The following is a 15,136-nucleotide window of genomic DNA, read 5'->3' as shown; positions in this document are numbered from 1 at the left end:
AGAAGAAAGAGTATTATTATTGCGATGTTTGTTGAGACCGTCTGAAAAGGATAAGAGGGCAGTGGTGGTGCTGTGGAATGGCCTAAAGCCATGTTGACAGTTTGCTGGTATGTTATTTTGTAGAAGGTGGTCTAATAGTTGGAGAAATTTATTTATTTATTTTATTTATTTACATTTGTTGACCGGGCTAGACTAACTGGATACATGTCCATTTTCAGTAAAGGCCCGGGAAGAAAAGCTCCAAGCATAGACAGAAAAATTATACAATATTAATATAAAAAATTAAGCTATAATCAAATACAGATAACAATATTTGAATATTTGAGAGAGAAGAAAAAATATTGTGTGCAGAGTTATTTAGTGGGGAATGAACTAAGATCACATACAGAAAAATAAACAATATTTGACAGTGAAAAAAAAACAAGAGTTATACATTTTAAGAAATAGAAATATACAGAAAATAGAAAACATTCTGCAGTCTTCAGTAGCAACCTGTGAAATCCTGAAATGAAAAAAGTCTTGCAGTCATATCCAGACACCCTAACATCAGGTATCTAGGAAAGCAGTGTGCATTTTCACTTCAAATATGCTAATTTGTTTATTTTACCATCTGCAACTACTAAGGGTTTTTTCTCAGTGTTGCATGCAAAAAAGCTAGAGATTTACCTACCAACGCAGCAAAAACATGAGAAGTTTCTCAACAGATTAAAGTAGTGCTTGATGCCAATTCATTCACACATGTCTGGGACCAAAAGTCTACAGTGATCTAAATCAAAAGCTGTGTGCAAAGTCTAACCATCTACAAACAAGTTTTAACACCAGAGGAGCAGCCAGACCTAGTGCTGATTCCACTCCCAAATCTCAAGTTTAAGAAGTGAGATGCAAGGAGAACAGAGGATGCAGAGCCAACTTCCACCCATGGAGTGCTTAATAGTTCTCCACTCCAACAGGAGTGGGAGCCATATGGCACAATTTATGCCAAGCCCCTAAGTCAATGTTTCTCCATACCACCAATACAGGCTCGATAATTTAGTTTTTTTTTTTGTCGTCTTTTTTTTGTTTTAAACTTTGAGAGAGAAAGAGTTTTTTTTTCTTTCTATAAACGCATCTTGACAAACTTTGCCCAAAGTTCCTTATTAGCCATTTTCTTAAAACACACTGAAACAGAAGGCATATCAGATAAAAGCCTTTCAGAGGAATTATACCCACAGAACACTTAACGTTAACAATTTCTTAAAAGACCAGTACAAATGATACAAAATTTTTTTTAACATATGGAGAAAGAACAGTTGTGTACCCTACCATAAATGTAGATGTTCGAGTGTATTCACTGTTGCAGTCATTACAATTCGAATTATCCTGCTGGCAGGCTACCCAGTCGGCCTGAATTCCAAAGTCCTGCTCCGGCATCGGTTGCTGTCGCCTCCTCCCTAATGTCAGTGTGGCCAGGGGTATAAAAGATGCAGTCAACGCCATTTTCTTCAGTTTCTCCTGCCCCAGATGTCAGGTGCCCCCAAAAGGGTAGGCTAAATTATGCCAATAAGCATGCATGCACTAAAGTAAACTTTCCTTCATCTACAAGCAAATACACCACATAGGTTGTATAGAATAGAGAAGTACAGATAAGTTCCAGCAAAGGAGAAAGGGAGATAGTGGGTGGGTATCCTGGACTGCAACAGTGAATACACTAACATCTACATTTATGGTAGGTACACAACTGTACTATATTCATCGTGTTTCACTGTTGCAGTCATTACAATTGGGTTGAATCCCAAAGCTAAGGTTGGGAGGCTTGGGCTAAGTAGGATTTGGAGAGGCTATGAGGCCCTGCAGAACTGTAGTGGCAAAGCCTGCCCTGGATTTAGAGTAGAGAGGTAAGTGATAGCGCCTTGTAAAAGTGTGCACTGAGCTTCAAGTTGCAGCCTCTAAGATAACTTTGGTTGGTACTCCTCTGCGGAAGGCTGCTGAAGTGGCTGCTGCTCTGGTTGAATGTGGCTTAATGCCCTTAGGCACTGATTTGCCATGCAGTGAATAGAAGAAACAAATGCAGTGGCCTATCCACTTTGAAATAGTCTGCTTTGAGATGGCCTTTCCTTGTGATCCTGCAGCATACACCACTAGAAGTTGTTCAGTCTTTCTGAAAGCTTTGGTTCTGTCCAAGTAGAAGCATAGCTGCCTGTGAATGTACAAAGAATGCAGAAGTCTCTCACCCTTATTCTGTGGGTTTGGATAAAAGGTAGGCAAATGAATTGTTTGGTTAAGGGCCACATTGGACACTACCTTAGGCATAAATGTCGGTTTGTCCTCAGAGAAACCCTGTCAGGATGGAAAATGATAAAAGGTTCCACAGCCATGAGTGCCTGTAACCTAGACTTGTCTTGCAGAGGTTATTGCTAGGAGCAGAGCTGTTTTCCAGGATAAGAATTTTACATCAGCTGTAGAGGCTGGCTCAAAATGAGGCAGTGTGAGTTTTTCCAAGACATAATTGAGGCCCCATGCAGGTATTGGTGCTCTCTTTGGAGGACTTGCGTTTCGGCCCCTCTGAGGTACTGCCTTAGTAATGGATGAGAAAAAATAGGTGGTTCTGTATTGTAATGAGCTGAAATGGCAGAGGCAGGAATCTTAATTGATGAAAAGGAAAGGCCTTTGTCCAGCATCTCAGTTCAGTATTGCAAAATCTGAGGAATATTTGGTACAATTGTGTCAATTCCTTGTGCCTGGTTCCAAACAGAATCTCTTCCATTTTCCTGCATATGATTTTCTGGTACTAGGCCTCCTGGCCTCCAAGATAACATCCATCACCACTTTAGAGAGAGTTGCGTTTTGAATGGCTACATTATCCGCCATGCAGCCAGATTTTAAGGTCTCGAGTTGGCTGTGCAGGATCGGACTGTTTTGTTGGGTCAATAAGTGAGGAATTTGAGGTAATGTCCAGGCTGGGCATTGAGACAAGTTCTTTAGGATTGGGTACCAGTGCTGGTGGGGCCAGTCTGGGGCAATCAATCATTTTTGGCTTCAATTGTCCGACCTTTAGGAGTACCTTGGGTAGGAGAGGCAGTGGGGGAAAGGCGTATACTGTTAAGTTTTTCCAGCTGAAAGATAGAGCATCCGCTTTCCATGCTTGCTTGTGATAAGTCCTTGTGCAGAATCTCTGTAGTTGGCAGTTGTGAGGAGAGGCAACTAGGTCTATGTCCGGGCATCCCCAGTTCCTTGTTATCATGATGAAGACTTGTGGATCCAATTTCCACTTGTGGGGAGCCATTAGGTTTTAGCTTAGTTAGTCTGCCAGAGTATTTATCTTTCCTGGCAGGAATTGTGTTTGCAGATGTACTTGGCAAGTCAATGATGTGTCTTACAAAGTCATGGCTAGTCTGCAGAGGGGGTAGGAATGTGTGCCCCCCTGCTTGTTTATGTACCACATGATTGCAGTATTGTTCGTCTTTATCAATAGTTGTCCTGGATGAAGTAGGTCCTTGAAGGCTGTCAGGGCATTCTGAACAGCTAGCATCTCTTTTTGATTGATATGTACATGCATTTGGCTTGGGGACCATGTGCCCTGAATACATCTTCCTGCCATATGGGCCCCCAGGCATAATCTGATGCATCTGTTAATGTCTGCCTGGCTGTGGGTAAAGTGAATGGCTGTCCCTTGTGGTGACAGGCCTTTGCCCACCATCGGAACTCCTGCTGTAGGCAGGGAATGAGGGTCATTTTTGTTTCCAGGCTGTGGCAATGTTGAGTCCACACACTTTTTAGATACCATTGTAGTTTCCTCATATGCAGTCTTGCATATGGAATTGGCAGAATGAAGGATGCCATGGAGCCCAAAGCCTGCAGAATTTGTCTTGCAGATAACTGGGTCTTTGTTGCCAACGTTTTGAAATAAGTAGTCCGTTGTCTGTTTGTCTGGCATGAGATAATCCATCTGGGCAGTTGTATTTAAGCTTGCACCCAGGAATATTATCTCTTGAGAGGGTACTAGTTTTGATTTATTTTCGTTTACTGTGTACCCTAGGCATGTTAGTAATCTTTTTACAAACGCCAGATGCTGTAGTAGAATGTCTTTGTTCTCTGCTTGAATAATGCAGTCGTCCAAGTAAGGATAAATCTGTATTCCTCTGTCTGCAAAAAGCAATTACTGGTGCTAGGAATTTTGTGAAGACTCTGGGTGCAGTAGATAAGCCAAAGGGCAGTGCAGAGAATTGTTAGCGCAATGAGCCAGCTAGAAATCTGAGGTATCTTCTGCATGATTGTCTGATTGGGACATGCAGGTATGCCTCTTAGGTCTAAAGTCACAAGCCAAGCCTTTTTGCCCAGCATGGGCAGAAGCTGCTGCAGAGTCAACATTTTGAATTTTGGAATATCCAGAAATGTGTTTAGAATAGACAGGTCCAGTATTGGTCTCCAGACTTTGTCCTTTCTGGGCACCAAGAACAGTCTCGAGTAAAATCCTAGTCCCTTTTCTTCTGTGGTACTTGCTGAATGGCCCTTTTTGTCCATGAGGTATGAAAAGTACAGTTTTGTACCTACCATAAATGTAGATGTTAGAGTGTATACCCTGCTGCAGTCATCACACTTGGGTTATCCTGTCGTCAGGCGGTCCCGCAGTCGGCCTGAATTCCAAAGTCTTGGTCTGGGGTCGGTTGCGGTCGCTTCTTCCCTGACGTCAGTGCGCCAGGGGTATATATGATGCATCAGACGCCATTTTCTTCAGTTTTTCTTGCCCCAGATGTCAGGTGCCCCCTAAAAGGTGGTCAGTAAAGAGTACCAATCTAAAAAGTTTAGCATAAACAAAAAATCCCTCCAGGTATAAGCAAATACACCACAAAGGTAGTATCAGATTTTAAGGCATTGAAAATTTTAGTTAGGTCAGAGGGGATGGAGGGAGGGTAACCTGGTCTGCAGCAGGGTATACACTCTAACATCTACATTTATGATAGGTACAAAACTGTACTATGTTCATCGTGTTACCCTGCTGCAGTCATCACACTTGGGTAGAATCCCAAAGCTAAGGATGCGAGGTGGAGTCAAACAGGGTTAGAGGAGACTAGAAGGCCCTGCAGAACTGCAGTGGCGAAGCCAGCTCTAGTCTTAAAGTGGTAATTGGTAGTGTTTGGTAAAGGTGTGTACTGAACTCCAAGTTGCAGCTTCCAAAATATCCTTGGTTGGCACCCCCCTGAGGAAGGCTGCAGATGCAGCTGCTGCCCTGGTAGAGTGGGGCCTTAATGTAGCAGGAACTGGTTTTCCATGATGGGTGTAGCAAAAACGAATGCAATGTCCTATCCATTTGGAAATGGTCTGTTTTGATATAGCCTTCCCTTGTGAAGCTGCAGCATAGGATACTAAGAGCTGGTCAGATTTTCTGAAAACCTTAGGTTTTAGCCAAATAGTAACGTAGTTGCCTGTGAATGTCCAAGGAGTGCAGGAGTCTTTCTCCTTTGTTCTGTGGATTTGGAAAGAAGGTGGGTAAATGAATGGTTTGATTTAGAGCCACACTGGATACCACCTTACGCATAAAGGAGGGGTTAGTTCATAGAGAAACTCTGTCTTGATGGAAAATGAGAAAAGGCTCTACTGCCTTTAGTGCCTGAAGCTCCGAGACTCTTCTGGCTGAAGTTATTGCTAGCAGCAGGGCAGTCTTCCATGACAAAAACTTAGTCAGCTAAGAAGGCTGGTTCAAAGGAGGCAGCGTAAGTTTTTCCAGAACAAAATATGCAGATTTGCAAATGGTATTAGTAGTATGCAAGATGCCATGAAGCCCAAGGCCTGCAGAATTTTTCTTGCAGGGAGTTGGGTCTTTGTTGGAATTGTTTTGAAATATTGAGTCAGTTGTCGTTGTTTGTCTGGAGTCAGATAAGCCATCTGGGCCATTGTATTCAAGCTGCCACCCAGGAATGTCATATTTTGTGAGAGTACTGGTTTTGATTTCTTTTCGTTTACTGTGTACCCTAGGCAACTTAGAAGGTGTTTTACAAAAGCCAGATGTTGTAAGAGGATGTCCTTGCTTTCTGCTTGTATGAGGCAGTCGTCCAGGTATAGGTATATTTGAATTCCTCTTTGTCTGCAGTATGCAATTACTGGTGCCAGGCATTTTGTGAAGACCCTGGGCGCAGTGGATAAGCCAAAGGGCAGTGCAGAGAATTGGTAATGGGTTGAACCTGCAATGAAATGGGCAATTTTGTCTGATAGGGACATGCAGGTATGCCTCCTTGATGTCCAACGTTACTAGCCATGCTTTCTTGCCCAGCATGGGAAGAAGCTGCTGTAGTGTTAGCATCTTGAATTTGGGTACTTGTAAGAAGGTGTTTAGAATTGAAAAGTCCAGAATGGGTCTCCAAGCATTGTTCTTTCTGGGGACTAGAAAGAGCCTCGAGTAAAATCCTTGGCCTTGCTCCCGTGTAGGTACCAGTTGAATGGCTCTCATGTCCATGAGAGCTGTAATTTGTTTTTGTGCCTCTGCCCATTGATTTTGTGGCAGGTTTGGCATTCCTCTTATCGTTGGCAAGGTGTGAAAATGGAATCTGTATCCTTGTGAAATAATGTCTAGGACCCATTTGTCCTTTGTGACGATGCACCAGTTGTCTGAAAGAAGTGCCAATTTTCCTCCCAAGGGAGCTGCCAAGAGAGTTTTGCTTGGCCATATGAGGTTTAAGTCATTGTGTTTGCCTTCTAGTAGTTTGGGGCCTGTCTTCTCCTCCCTTCTGTGTTGCAGTACCCCATTGTTGAGGTTTGTAGTGGGTCTGAGCTTGTCCTCTGCCTCTTGGGCGTCTGTATTTACCCCTCTGTGGTCTATCAGTAGCTGGAAAGGACCAATTTTTTGTTGGCCAATTTCTGCTGAAGCGAGGGGGCTAAACCTGTAAGAAATTGGCCGTCTGCATAGATTTTGCCTTATCCTCCATTTTCTTTAAGACTTCTTCTGCTTTAACCCCAAATAGGACATCCTGCTGTAAGGGGGCATCTAGTAACCTTGCTTTAACATGATCAGGCAGAGTTTGTTACTTTAACCAAGCATGCCTACGTATAAAAAGACCCAGTAACAGCTGCTCTACAAGAAGCTTCCAAGGAATCAAATCCACATTGTAAAGTATGTTTGCCCACCTGTTCAGCTGCATGCAACAGATCCTACATTTCCTTCAATTCAGACCGTTGAGGGTGTGTGCTCATCTTTTGTTTTTTTGAGACATTAGAAATTGCTGGTATTTAAGCATGTGAAATTGACAATTTAGTGCTCTCATAGCTAGAGTGGCTGAGGTGTAAACCTTCTTCCCGCACCTGTCTAGTGCTCTGGAGTCCCTTTCAGAGGGTACCGGATTTTTTGCCATAGAAGCCTTAGCCCCTTTGGGACCCTGGGAGATAGTCTCTCGGTCAGCAACAGGGCTTTTGTAAAGGAATTTGTGGGAGTCAGGCACTCTGTAATACCTATCTGGTTTGGCTGGAGCAGGAGGCAGAGAATCTGGATTTAAACTAGATTCTAAGTAAACATCATCCACAATGTCTAAAACTGGGGGGATAGCAAGTGGTCTGTGCTGGGGGAGTAAAATAAACTCTCTGAGCCTTTTCTTTGAGTCAGAGTAGTCCTGACCTTCCCACAGGAAATGTTCCCTCATGGTATGTAAAGTTTTCCCAAAGGAATAGTCTTCAGGGGGAGAAGCTGAGGGGATGGAGTCCTCAGTATCAGAATCCTCATAAGGGGGAAAGGAGTAATCTTGTTCCTGAGAGGAGCCCGAGGAAATAAACACTCAATCTGAGGAGGCATAATCTTGTCTAGGCCTTTTGTTGGGTGGGGGTTGGGAACCCCTGATTACAGAGATCAAATCTTCAGCCATTTTAAGCATCTGTTTCTTAGGCATGGGGCCTTGAACTGGAGACTGAAGTGCAGTCTTTTTTGGTTTAAGAGGAGGAGTCTTAAGCTTAGGATACATTTTTATGGCGAGTGTCGTCGGTCTGAACACACCTTCAGAAACCGAAGGTGTTTCTGCAGCACCGGCTTCTCTTTCTGCAATGTCGTCGGTAGGGCCTAAAGAAAATGGCTGCGTCGGCCTAGAACTCTCCGCCATAGGATCCGAAGCGGTCTGGGATTCCAATGCTGCGTAGGCGCCTCACTGAAAACCGGTGAACCAGAGACCGGCCCAGCCGAGGCCTCGGAGTCTGGCTTGGATCTAGGCTGCCTGTCTATCTTTGCGTTTTTTGTGCACGCCGGTAGTCGGTTGCTCCGATGGCATAGTGTAATTAAACTTTCTACCGAAGTAGTGTCGTACGAAATCAAAGCGTCGTTTTATAGTTCGCTTATTGAACCTAGCACAAAAGCGACAACCAGTGACGTCGTGCTCTGGGCCTAGGCAAGGTATACAATAAGAATGAAAATCCTTATGAGGTATAATTGTTAACTTTTTCTGACATCGGTCTGAGGGAAGAAAAGTTTCCCCAACGGGGTACTTAGCTTTATTGAAGACTTCGGATATGAAATTCGACTTCGAAAATCTCAGGAGTTGGCCGACCGGCACTTGCAAACTGCTTCTGCTTCGGGCACCGCGTGGCAAGAAAGACTGAAGAAAATGGCGTCGGATGCATCATATATACCCCCTGGCGCACTGAGGGAAGAAAAGTTTCCCCAACGGGGTACTTAGGTTTATTGAAGACTTCGGATATGAAATTCGACTTCGAAAATCTCAGGAGTTGGCCGACCGGCACTTGCAAACTGCTTCTGCTTCGGGCACCGCGTGGCAAGAAAGACTGAAGAAAATGGCGTTGGATGCATCATATATACCCCCTGGCGCACTGACGTCAGGGAAGAAGCGACAGCCACCGACGCCAGACCAAGACTTTGGAATTCAGGCCAACTGCGTGACCGCCTGACGACAGGATAACCCAAGTGTGATGACTGCAGCAGGGTAACACGAACATCTTGTTTTTGTGCCTCTGCCCATTCATTGTGTGGCAGGTCTGGCATACCGTTTGCCCTTGGCAGGGTGTGAAAGTGGAACCTGTAGCCTTGTGACACTATATTCGAGACCTATTTGTCCTGGGTGATCATGTGCCAATTTTGTGAAAAAAAAGTGCTAGTTTTTCCCCCTAAAGGAGCTGCCAGAAGATAGATGCTTGGTGCTGGCAGGGGAGGTAATTGAGACTTTTTTCTGTATGGCTGTGATTTATCTTCTCCGCTTTTGGAGGCAGAAGCACCCCACTGTTTAGACCTGTATGAGCCTTGGGGCTGGGATCTGCCTCTGGGGTGTTTGTATCTGCCTCTTTGTGGCCTGTCTGACACTGGAAAGGACCAATTCTTTGTAGGCCAGTTCCTGCTAAACCTGGGAGGCTGTACCTGTAAGAAATCCTTGACTGTTTGCATAGATTTAGCTTTGTCCTCCATTTTCTTCAACACCTCTTTTGCTTTAACACCAAACAAGGTATCATGCTGTAATAGAGCATCTAATAATTTTGCTTTAACATGATCAAGCAGATTCTGTTCCTTTAACCAAGCATGCCTCCGAATGACAGGACCCGTAACAGCAGCTCTGCAGGAGGCCTCCAGAGAATAAAAACCACATTGCAAAGTATGTTTTCCCACTTGTTCAGCTGCATGCAATAAATCCTGCATTTCTTTGTTTTCTGCACATTCAGAATTTGTCAACATTTTCTGTTTAAGCAGTGACATAAGGTATTGCTGATATTTAAGCATATGAAACTGAAAATTTAAGGCCCTTACGGCCAAGGTAGCAGAAGTATAAATCTTTTTCCCCCATCTGTCCAGCGCCTTGAATCCCTGTCAGAAGGGATAGGGTTTTTTGCAGTGGAAGCCTTGACCCTTTTGGGACCCTGAGAGATGAGGAAATTTATGTGAATCAGGAACCCTGTAGTATCTGTCTGGCTTAGCAGGAGCTGGAGGTAGAGAGTCAAAAGACAGACCGGACTCTGAAAAAACATCTACAATGTCTAAAACAGTAGGGATAGCAAGGGGCCTGTGCTGAGGTAGTAAAAGGAAGTCTCTGAGCCTTTTCTTAGATTCTGAGTAATCTTGGCTCTCCCAGTGGAAGTGCTCCCTCATAGTATGCAGAGTCTCCCCAAAAGAAAAATCCTCAGGAGGAGAGGCTGAAGGGATAGATTCTTCAGCATCAGAATCCTCATAGGGAGGAAGAGAGTATTCCTGTCCAGAAGAGGAATCAGAGGAAATGGAAACCTGATCTGAAGATTCATATTCTGTCTCTTGCCTAGGCCTCTTATCAGGAGGGGGATGGGAACCCTTATCAGGAGGGGGATGGGAACCCCTGATCAAAGTAATTAGGTCTTTGGCCATTTTAAGCATCTGTTTTTTAGGCATGGAGGCCTGTCCAGGGAAGTGTTGTACTTGTTTCTTTGTCTTTAAAGGTGCTTTAGTCTTTTCCTTTGAAGCTGAAGTCGTTTTCACATACAACTGTGTAGGCCTGAAAACACCCCCAGAAGCCGATGCCTGCTCAGCAGCTCTGGACCCATCTGAGGGTATAGTTTCCGAGGGTCCAATACCTTGAGTTTCCAGTGACCTAGTCAGCTCCACGTGGGAGTCGGAAGCGGCCTGTGGCTCTGAGGTAGCGGGCGTCAGGAGCTGCAAAAGCACCTCACTGAGAACCGGCGAATGGCCTAGCAGAAGCCTCATCTGTTTTGGACCTCAGATGCCTGTCCTTTTCTTTGCGCTTTTTATAAACTCCGGTAGTCAGCTGTTCTGACGGCATAATATAATTAAATCTTCTGCCAAAATAATGAAAAGCAAAATTGTACCGACGCTCAATAGTGCGTTGGTTAAATCTATCAAAAAACCGACAACTAGCAACGTCGTGGTCAGGGCCTAGGCAAGGAATACACTAAGAATGAAAATCCTTGAGGTATTTGCTTCCCACAAGTAATACAATTATTCACTTTTTCTGACATCGGTCTGGAGCAAGAAAAAAAAAATTTACCCCAACGGGGTACTTAGCTTTAATGAAGACTTCGGATCTGAAATTTGAAGTTGAAAATCTCAGGAGTCGGCCGACCGGCACTTGCGAACTGCTTTTGCTTCGGGCACCGTGCGGCAAGAAAGACTGGAGAAAATGGTGTCTGCTGCATCTTTTATACCCCTGGCGCACTGACGTCAAGGAGGAGGTGACAGCAACAGACGCTCGACCAGGACTTTGGAATTCAGGCTGACTGTGGGTAGCCTGCCAGCAGGATAACCCCAATTGTAATGACTGCAACAGTGAAACACTGTGAACATTTTGTTATTCCTGCTACCAAACAGTTTACCATCATAATCCAGAAGTGCACTCCATCAATTATTCACATCGTCGAATCAAAGTCGAAAAAGAAAACGTTTTGATGCCCCCATTCCAAACCATGTTAATACTGATGGTTCAAAATTCACTACTATGGAAATGTGACTGTTTGATTACTTGTGCCATTCGTTGATTCCATTTCCGTTTGATGTTTAACCCTTTTGAAACTGTACCTCAATGTAGCAGCATACAACAGAGTGCACATCTGGGTTATGATAGTAAACCTGCCAAACAATGATGCCCAAGATCTAGATCAACTAATGAAGAAAAGCAAGAAAAGTGTTCAATTCAGTGTGTGTGTGTGTGTGTGTGTGTGTGTGTGTGTGTGTGTGTGTGTGTGTGTGCGTGCGTGCGTGCGTGTGTGTGTGTGTGTGTACGAGTCTACTTCAGAAGAACAGAAACCCACTTACCTAAATTACTAAATCTCAGGATGACTTCACCGAAACCACTAATAAATGAAAAATCTGAATACTGGAAAGTTACCCTGGGAAAGAAAACCCTTTGCCACCACGGTGAACTTTACACCTTTCCTCACTGTAGTGTCATCACAGTGTTGGGTATATTTAGTTGGGGGGGGGCATTGCCCCCCACATGGATGGGTTTAATTTGCTTCGGTTTTTGTTTGTGGTTCCGACCCGGTAATCAGTGTTGTTCATTGTATATATATATATATATATATATATATATATATATATATATATATATATATATATATATATATATATATATATATATATATATATATATATATATTATATGTATATATAAATATATATATATATATATATATATATATATATATATATATATATATATATATATATATATATATATATATATATATATATTATATGTATATATAAATATATATATATATATATATATATATATATATATATATATATATATATATATATATATATATATATATATATATATATATATATATATATATATATATACATACACACACATATACACACACACTATATGGTATATAAAAAATACATGTAATATACGAGTGCATAATATATAAAATGTGTGCTATACATAGATTATATAAACATGCATATAAAAATATACATGTGTATGAATACAAGAAATATCCAGCCACCCACAAACCCTTTTCCCATTTTGTACATATAATATATTAGTTATAATTAACAAAAACTCTGTCTAATGGCTACAACTGAAGCCTGCATTAGCAGGGTAATAAAGATGTCCGTACATTGAAAAAGATTAGCCTTAAGGACCGACAACCACCCTAAAAAAAGTAGAGGAAGTTCTGCAGTGTCCTGGGCAAATTTCATAGGAATACTACCTTGGGTTTCCCCTGAAGAGAGGCTCATTGTTTACCAGGTTAGTCCCTCTAAGTCAAAGTGCAAGTAAATAAAAACAATTAAATAAGATCTATAGATTTGACTGAATAGGGTTTGTAGACCTTTTTTTGTTAAGGATGGGGTTTAGAAAAACTACCAAAACACTATTTTACTGAAGCAAGAGAATTTAATTGCTAGTCTGCCTTCAAGTGATAGTAAATGCCTTTGTTTTTTTACCCAGAAAAATAGATTTCAGTTTCGTGGGTTTGTGAAGAACTGTCTTGTGCAAGGGTCATGCTTTTTTATGTATCCATCTATTTATCCATTTAGTTAGTTATCTGTTTATCTATTTCTTTGCAGGTGCTCAGTATGAGCTTAGTGTGCCGAGCACAAACAGATTTTCAAGGTGCTTTTTGATGATGCGGATGGACCTATAGATGACCAGATCATCTACTTATGTAAGGATGGGGGGGGTTAAGTGAACAAGCAGAGACGAAGTTAATGAAAGTGACAAAAATAGGTGAGAGCAATCCCTGGGGTACTCCTTTAACAAAAGGGCAGAGGGAGGAAAAGTTCCCCATTTCTACTATGAAGTAGGTTTCTGTAATGTAACTGTACAACCACGGAAAAGTCTTTCCTTAAGCTTAGGTAAGCTGGCCTTTGTCCACTCGTGTAATATATTTTCAGTTAAAGTGTAAACAACAGTCATGGTGCTTAGACTTTACCAAAAAGCAGGTTGATGTGGGGACAGCATACGGTACTTTAGTTTGCAAGCAGAGTAAAGATTCGTTTTTCAGGTCTGAAGCGTTTTGCTTCTTTTGGATTACAACCTTTTAATTTTACCAGGTTTTGGATTTCTAATACTGGGACAAGAATGAAACCCATTCCCAATTCAGAGTCTGATTAGAGTTCTTAAAATCAGTACTGCTTCAATCTTTGATGTTTGCCAAGAGTGGTGTTCTCAGCACCAGCAAAATTCTCAGAATTGCTGTGTTCTGGAGTAAATACAGGATTACATGTATTGCTAGCATATTAAAAATATAATTTTCAAGTTTATTTAATAATTCCTGTTGCTCCTACCACTGTTAAAACTGTCTGGGTGTCTTTATCCCACACTGCTCTCACTATGTAGGATATTTATATCATTATTGGGTGTAGCCATTTCAATAATTAATGACACATCCTTACTTGGACTACTATATTTTTTAACTGCTGGTATTGGATGCATCCTTATGTAATCAGAACTTCACCATTTTCTGTAGTGCTTTATGGTTATAGTGCAGTATGGCACGCTCAGGTTGTACAAGTGCACAAGTGAGGAAGTAACATTTCCTTTACAGAGCATGATGAACTTAAAGAAATAGGTTACCTGAAAAGGAGCAGTAGCTTTTCGGACAGCCTTGGCAATGTTTTTTGAAGCAAAAAACAAAAAGCGAGAGAAGGGGGTGGGGTAGCACAATTCTTTTACGAAACTACATGCTAGTAGTGGGCCTGAGAGCACGCTGATGATATATGACTTGCTGGGACATTTTTGTTGTGATCATCCTGTATTATTGATGATGTTCCAGAATTGTTTTGAGAGTGTGGGTACTGGTGAAGAGAAAATTGGTATTTTACTTCATAGTAACCTTTTTAGCTAGATTCTCCAAGTTGCACGAAATGGTGGTTTTCCCAAGATGGAATTTGCTTGAAGGCAAACCAGGCTTTATTCTTGTGTTTATAGATTTATTTATACTCTGGAGGCACCCATTAGTTTCATGTACTTTTAAGGGTCTAGTGATTATGGGAGTGCATTTGACATGGAGTTGCAGTAGTTTGTTAATGAGCGATTTGATTCAGTCTCTGGTTGCTTTCTGATAGGATGGAGTTCCAGAAGGTAGTTTTAGGTCATTTAGTAATGACAAAATGCTGTTCTGGGATTTGGGCCTGAAGGTGGTTAGTTTAAATTGGACAAGTAATTTGATGGTAGTTAAAGAGAAGGCACTGGGGCAGTGGTCAATGAAGCAGAGTGAAAGTAAATTAATGGTGTTGAATTTGTTTTAGGATGTTAGTGATTAACTCAGGGATAAACAGAGGACATTCATATAATGGATGTTGCCACATCTTCATAACGAACATATAAAGCCAATAAAAAAAAAAAGAGAGAAAGAAAATAGCTTACCTTCTATACAAACGTCAGTGGCAGATTCCGATGGGTGGGTAGTACATTGAGGGGCATTTACATTGCCCTGTGAACTGTTCTGAAATGAAAACACATACACCATTAATAAAACTTTTAATAGTAATAAATGTTAAGCACTTTTACAGAAAAAGTGCTTTCATTCATAAATTCATTCCTCTTCCTACAAACATCCATCCGTAAAGAATACTCAAAGTACTTATGAGCATAAACAGTGGTACAAATGGCTCGTTAAAACCAACAGAAGTACTACTGACAAACACAGAGAACATTCCAATATAGATCCATCATACACCACAGATTTTAAGAGTTAGGACGATTACAGTAATCAACCTAAGAATATATGAAAAAAGTTA

At 41.8% G+C, this 15,136-nt stretch overlaps 1 protein-coding gene across 5 annotated transcripts in view; it reads right to left on the bottom strand.

Moving 5' to 3' along the window:
• KIF20B (kinesin family member 20B) overlaps positions 1–15,136 on the bottom strand; it is a 1,912,547-nt gene that overhangs the window by 1,702,655 nt on the left and 194,756 nt on the right. For all 5 annotated transcript variants that reach the window (XM_044056921.1, XM_044056924.1, XM_044056926.1 and 2 more), the window contains exon 7: positions 14,763–14,841. In XM_044056921.1, the coding sequence (XP_043912856.1) occupies positions 14,763–14,841 (79 nt within the window). The remainder of the gene's footprint in view (positions 1–14,762; positions 14,842–15,136) is intronic.

This window comes from Protopterus annectens, chromosome 14.part0, assembly GCF_019279795.1.
Source record: "Protopterus annectens isolate FY-2018-M chromosome 14.part0, PAN1.0, whole genome shotgun sequence".
NCBI lineage: Eukaryota > Metazoa > Chordata > Ceratodontiformes > Protopteridae > Protopterus > Protopterus annectens.
This window is presented reverse-complemented; position numbering and strand designations above follow the sequence as displayed.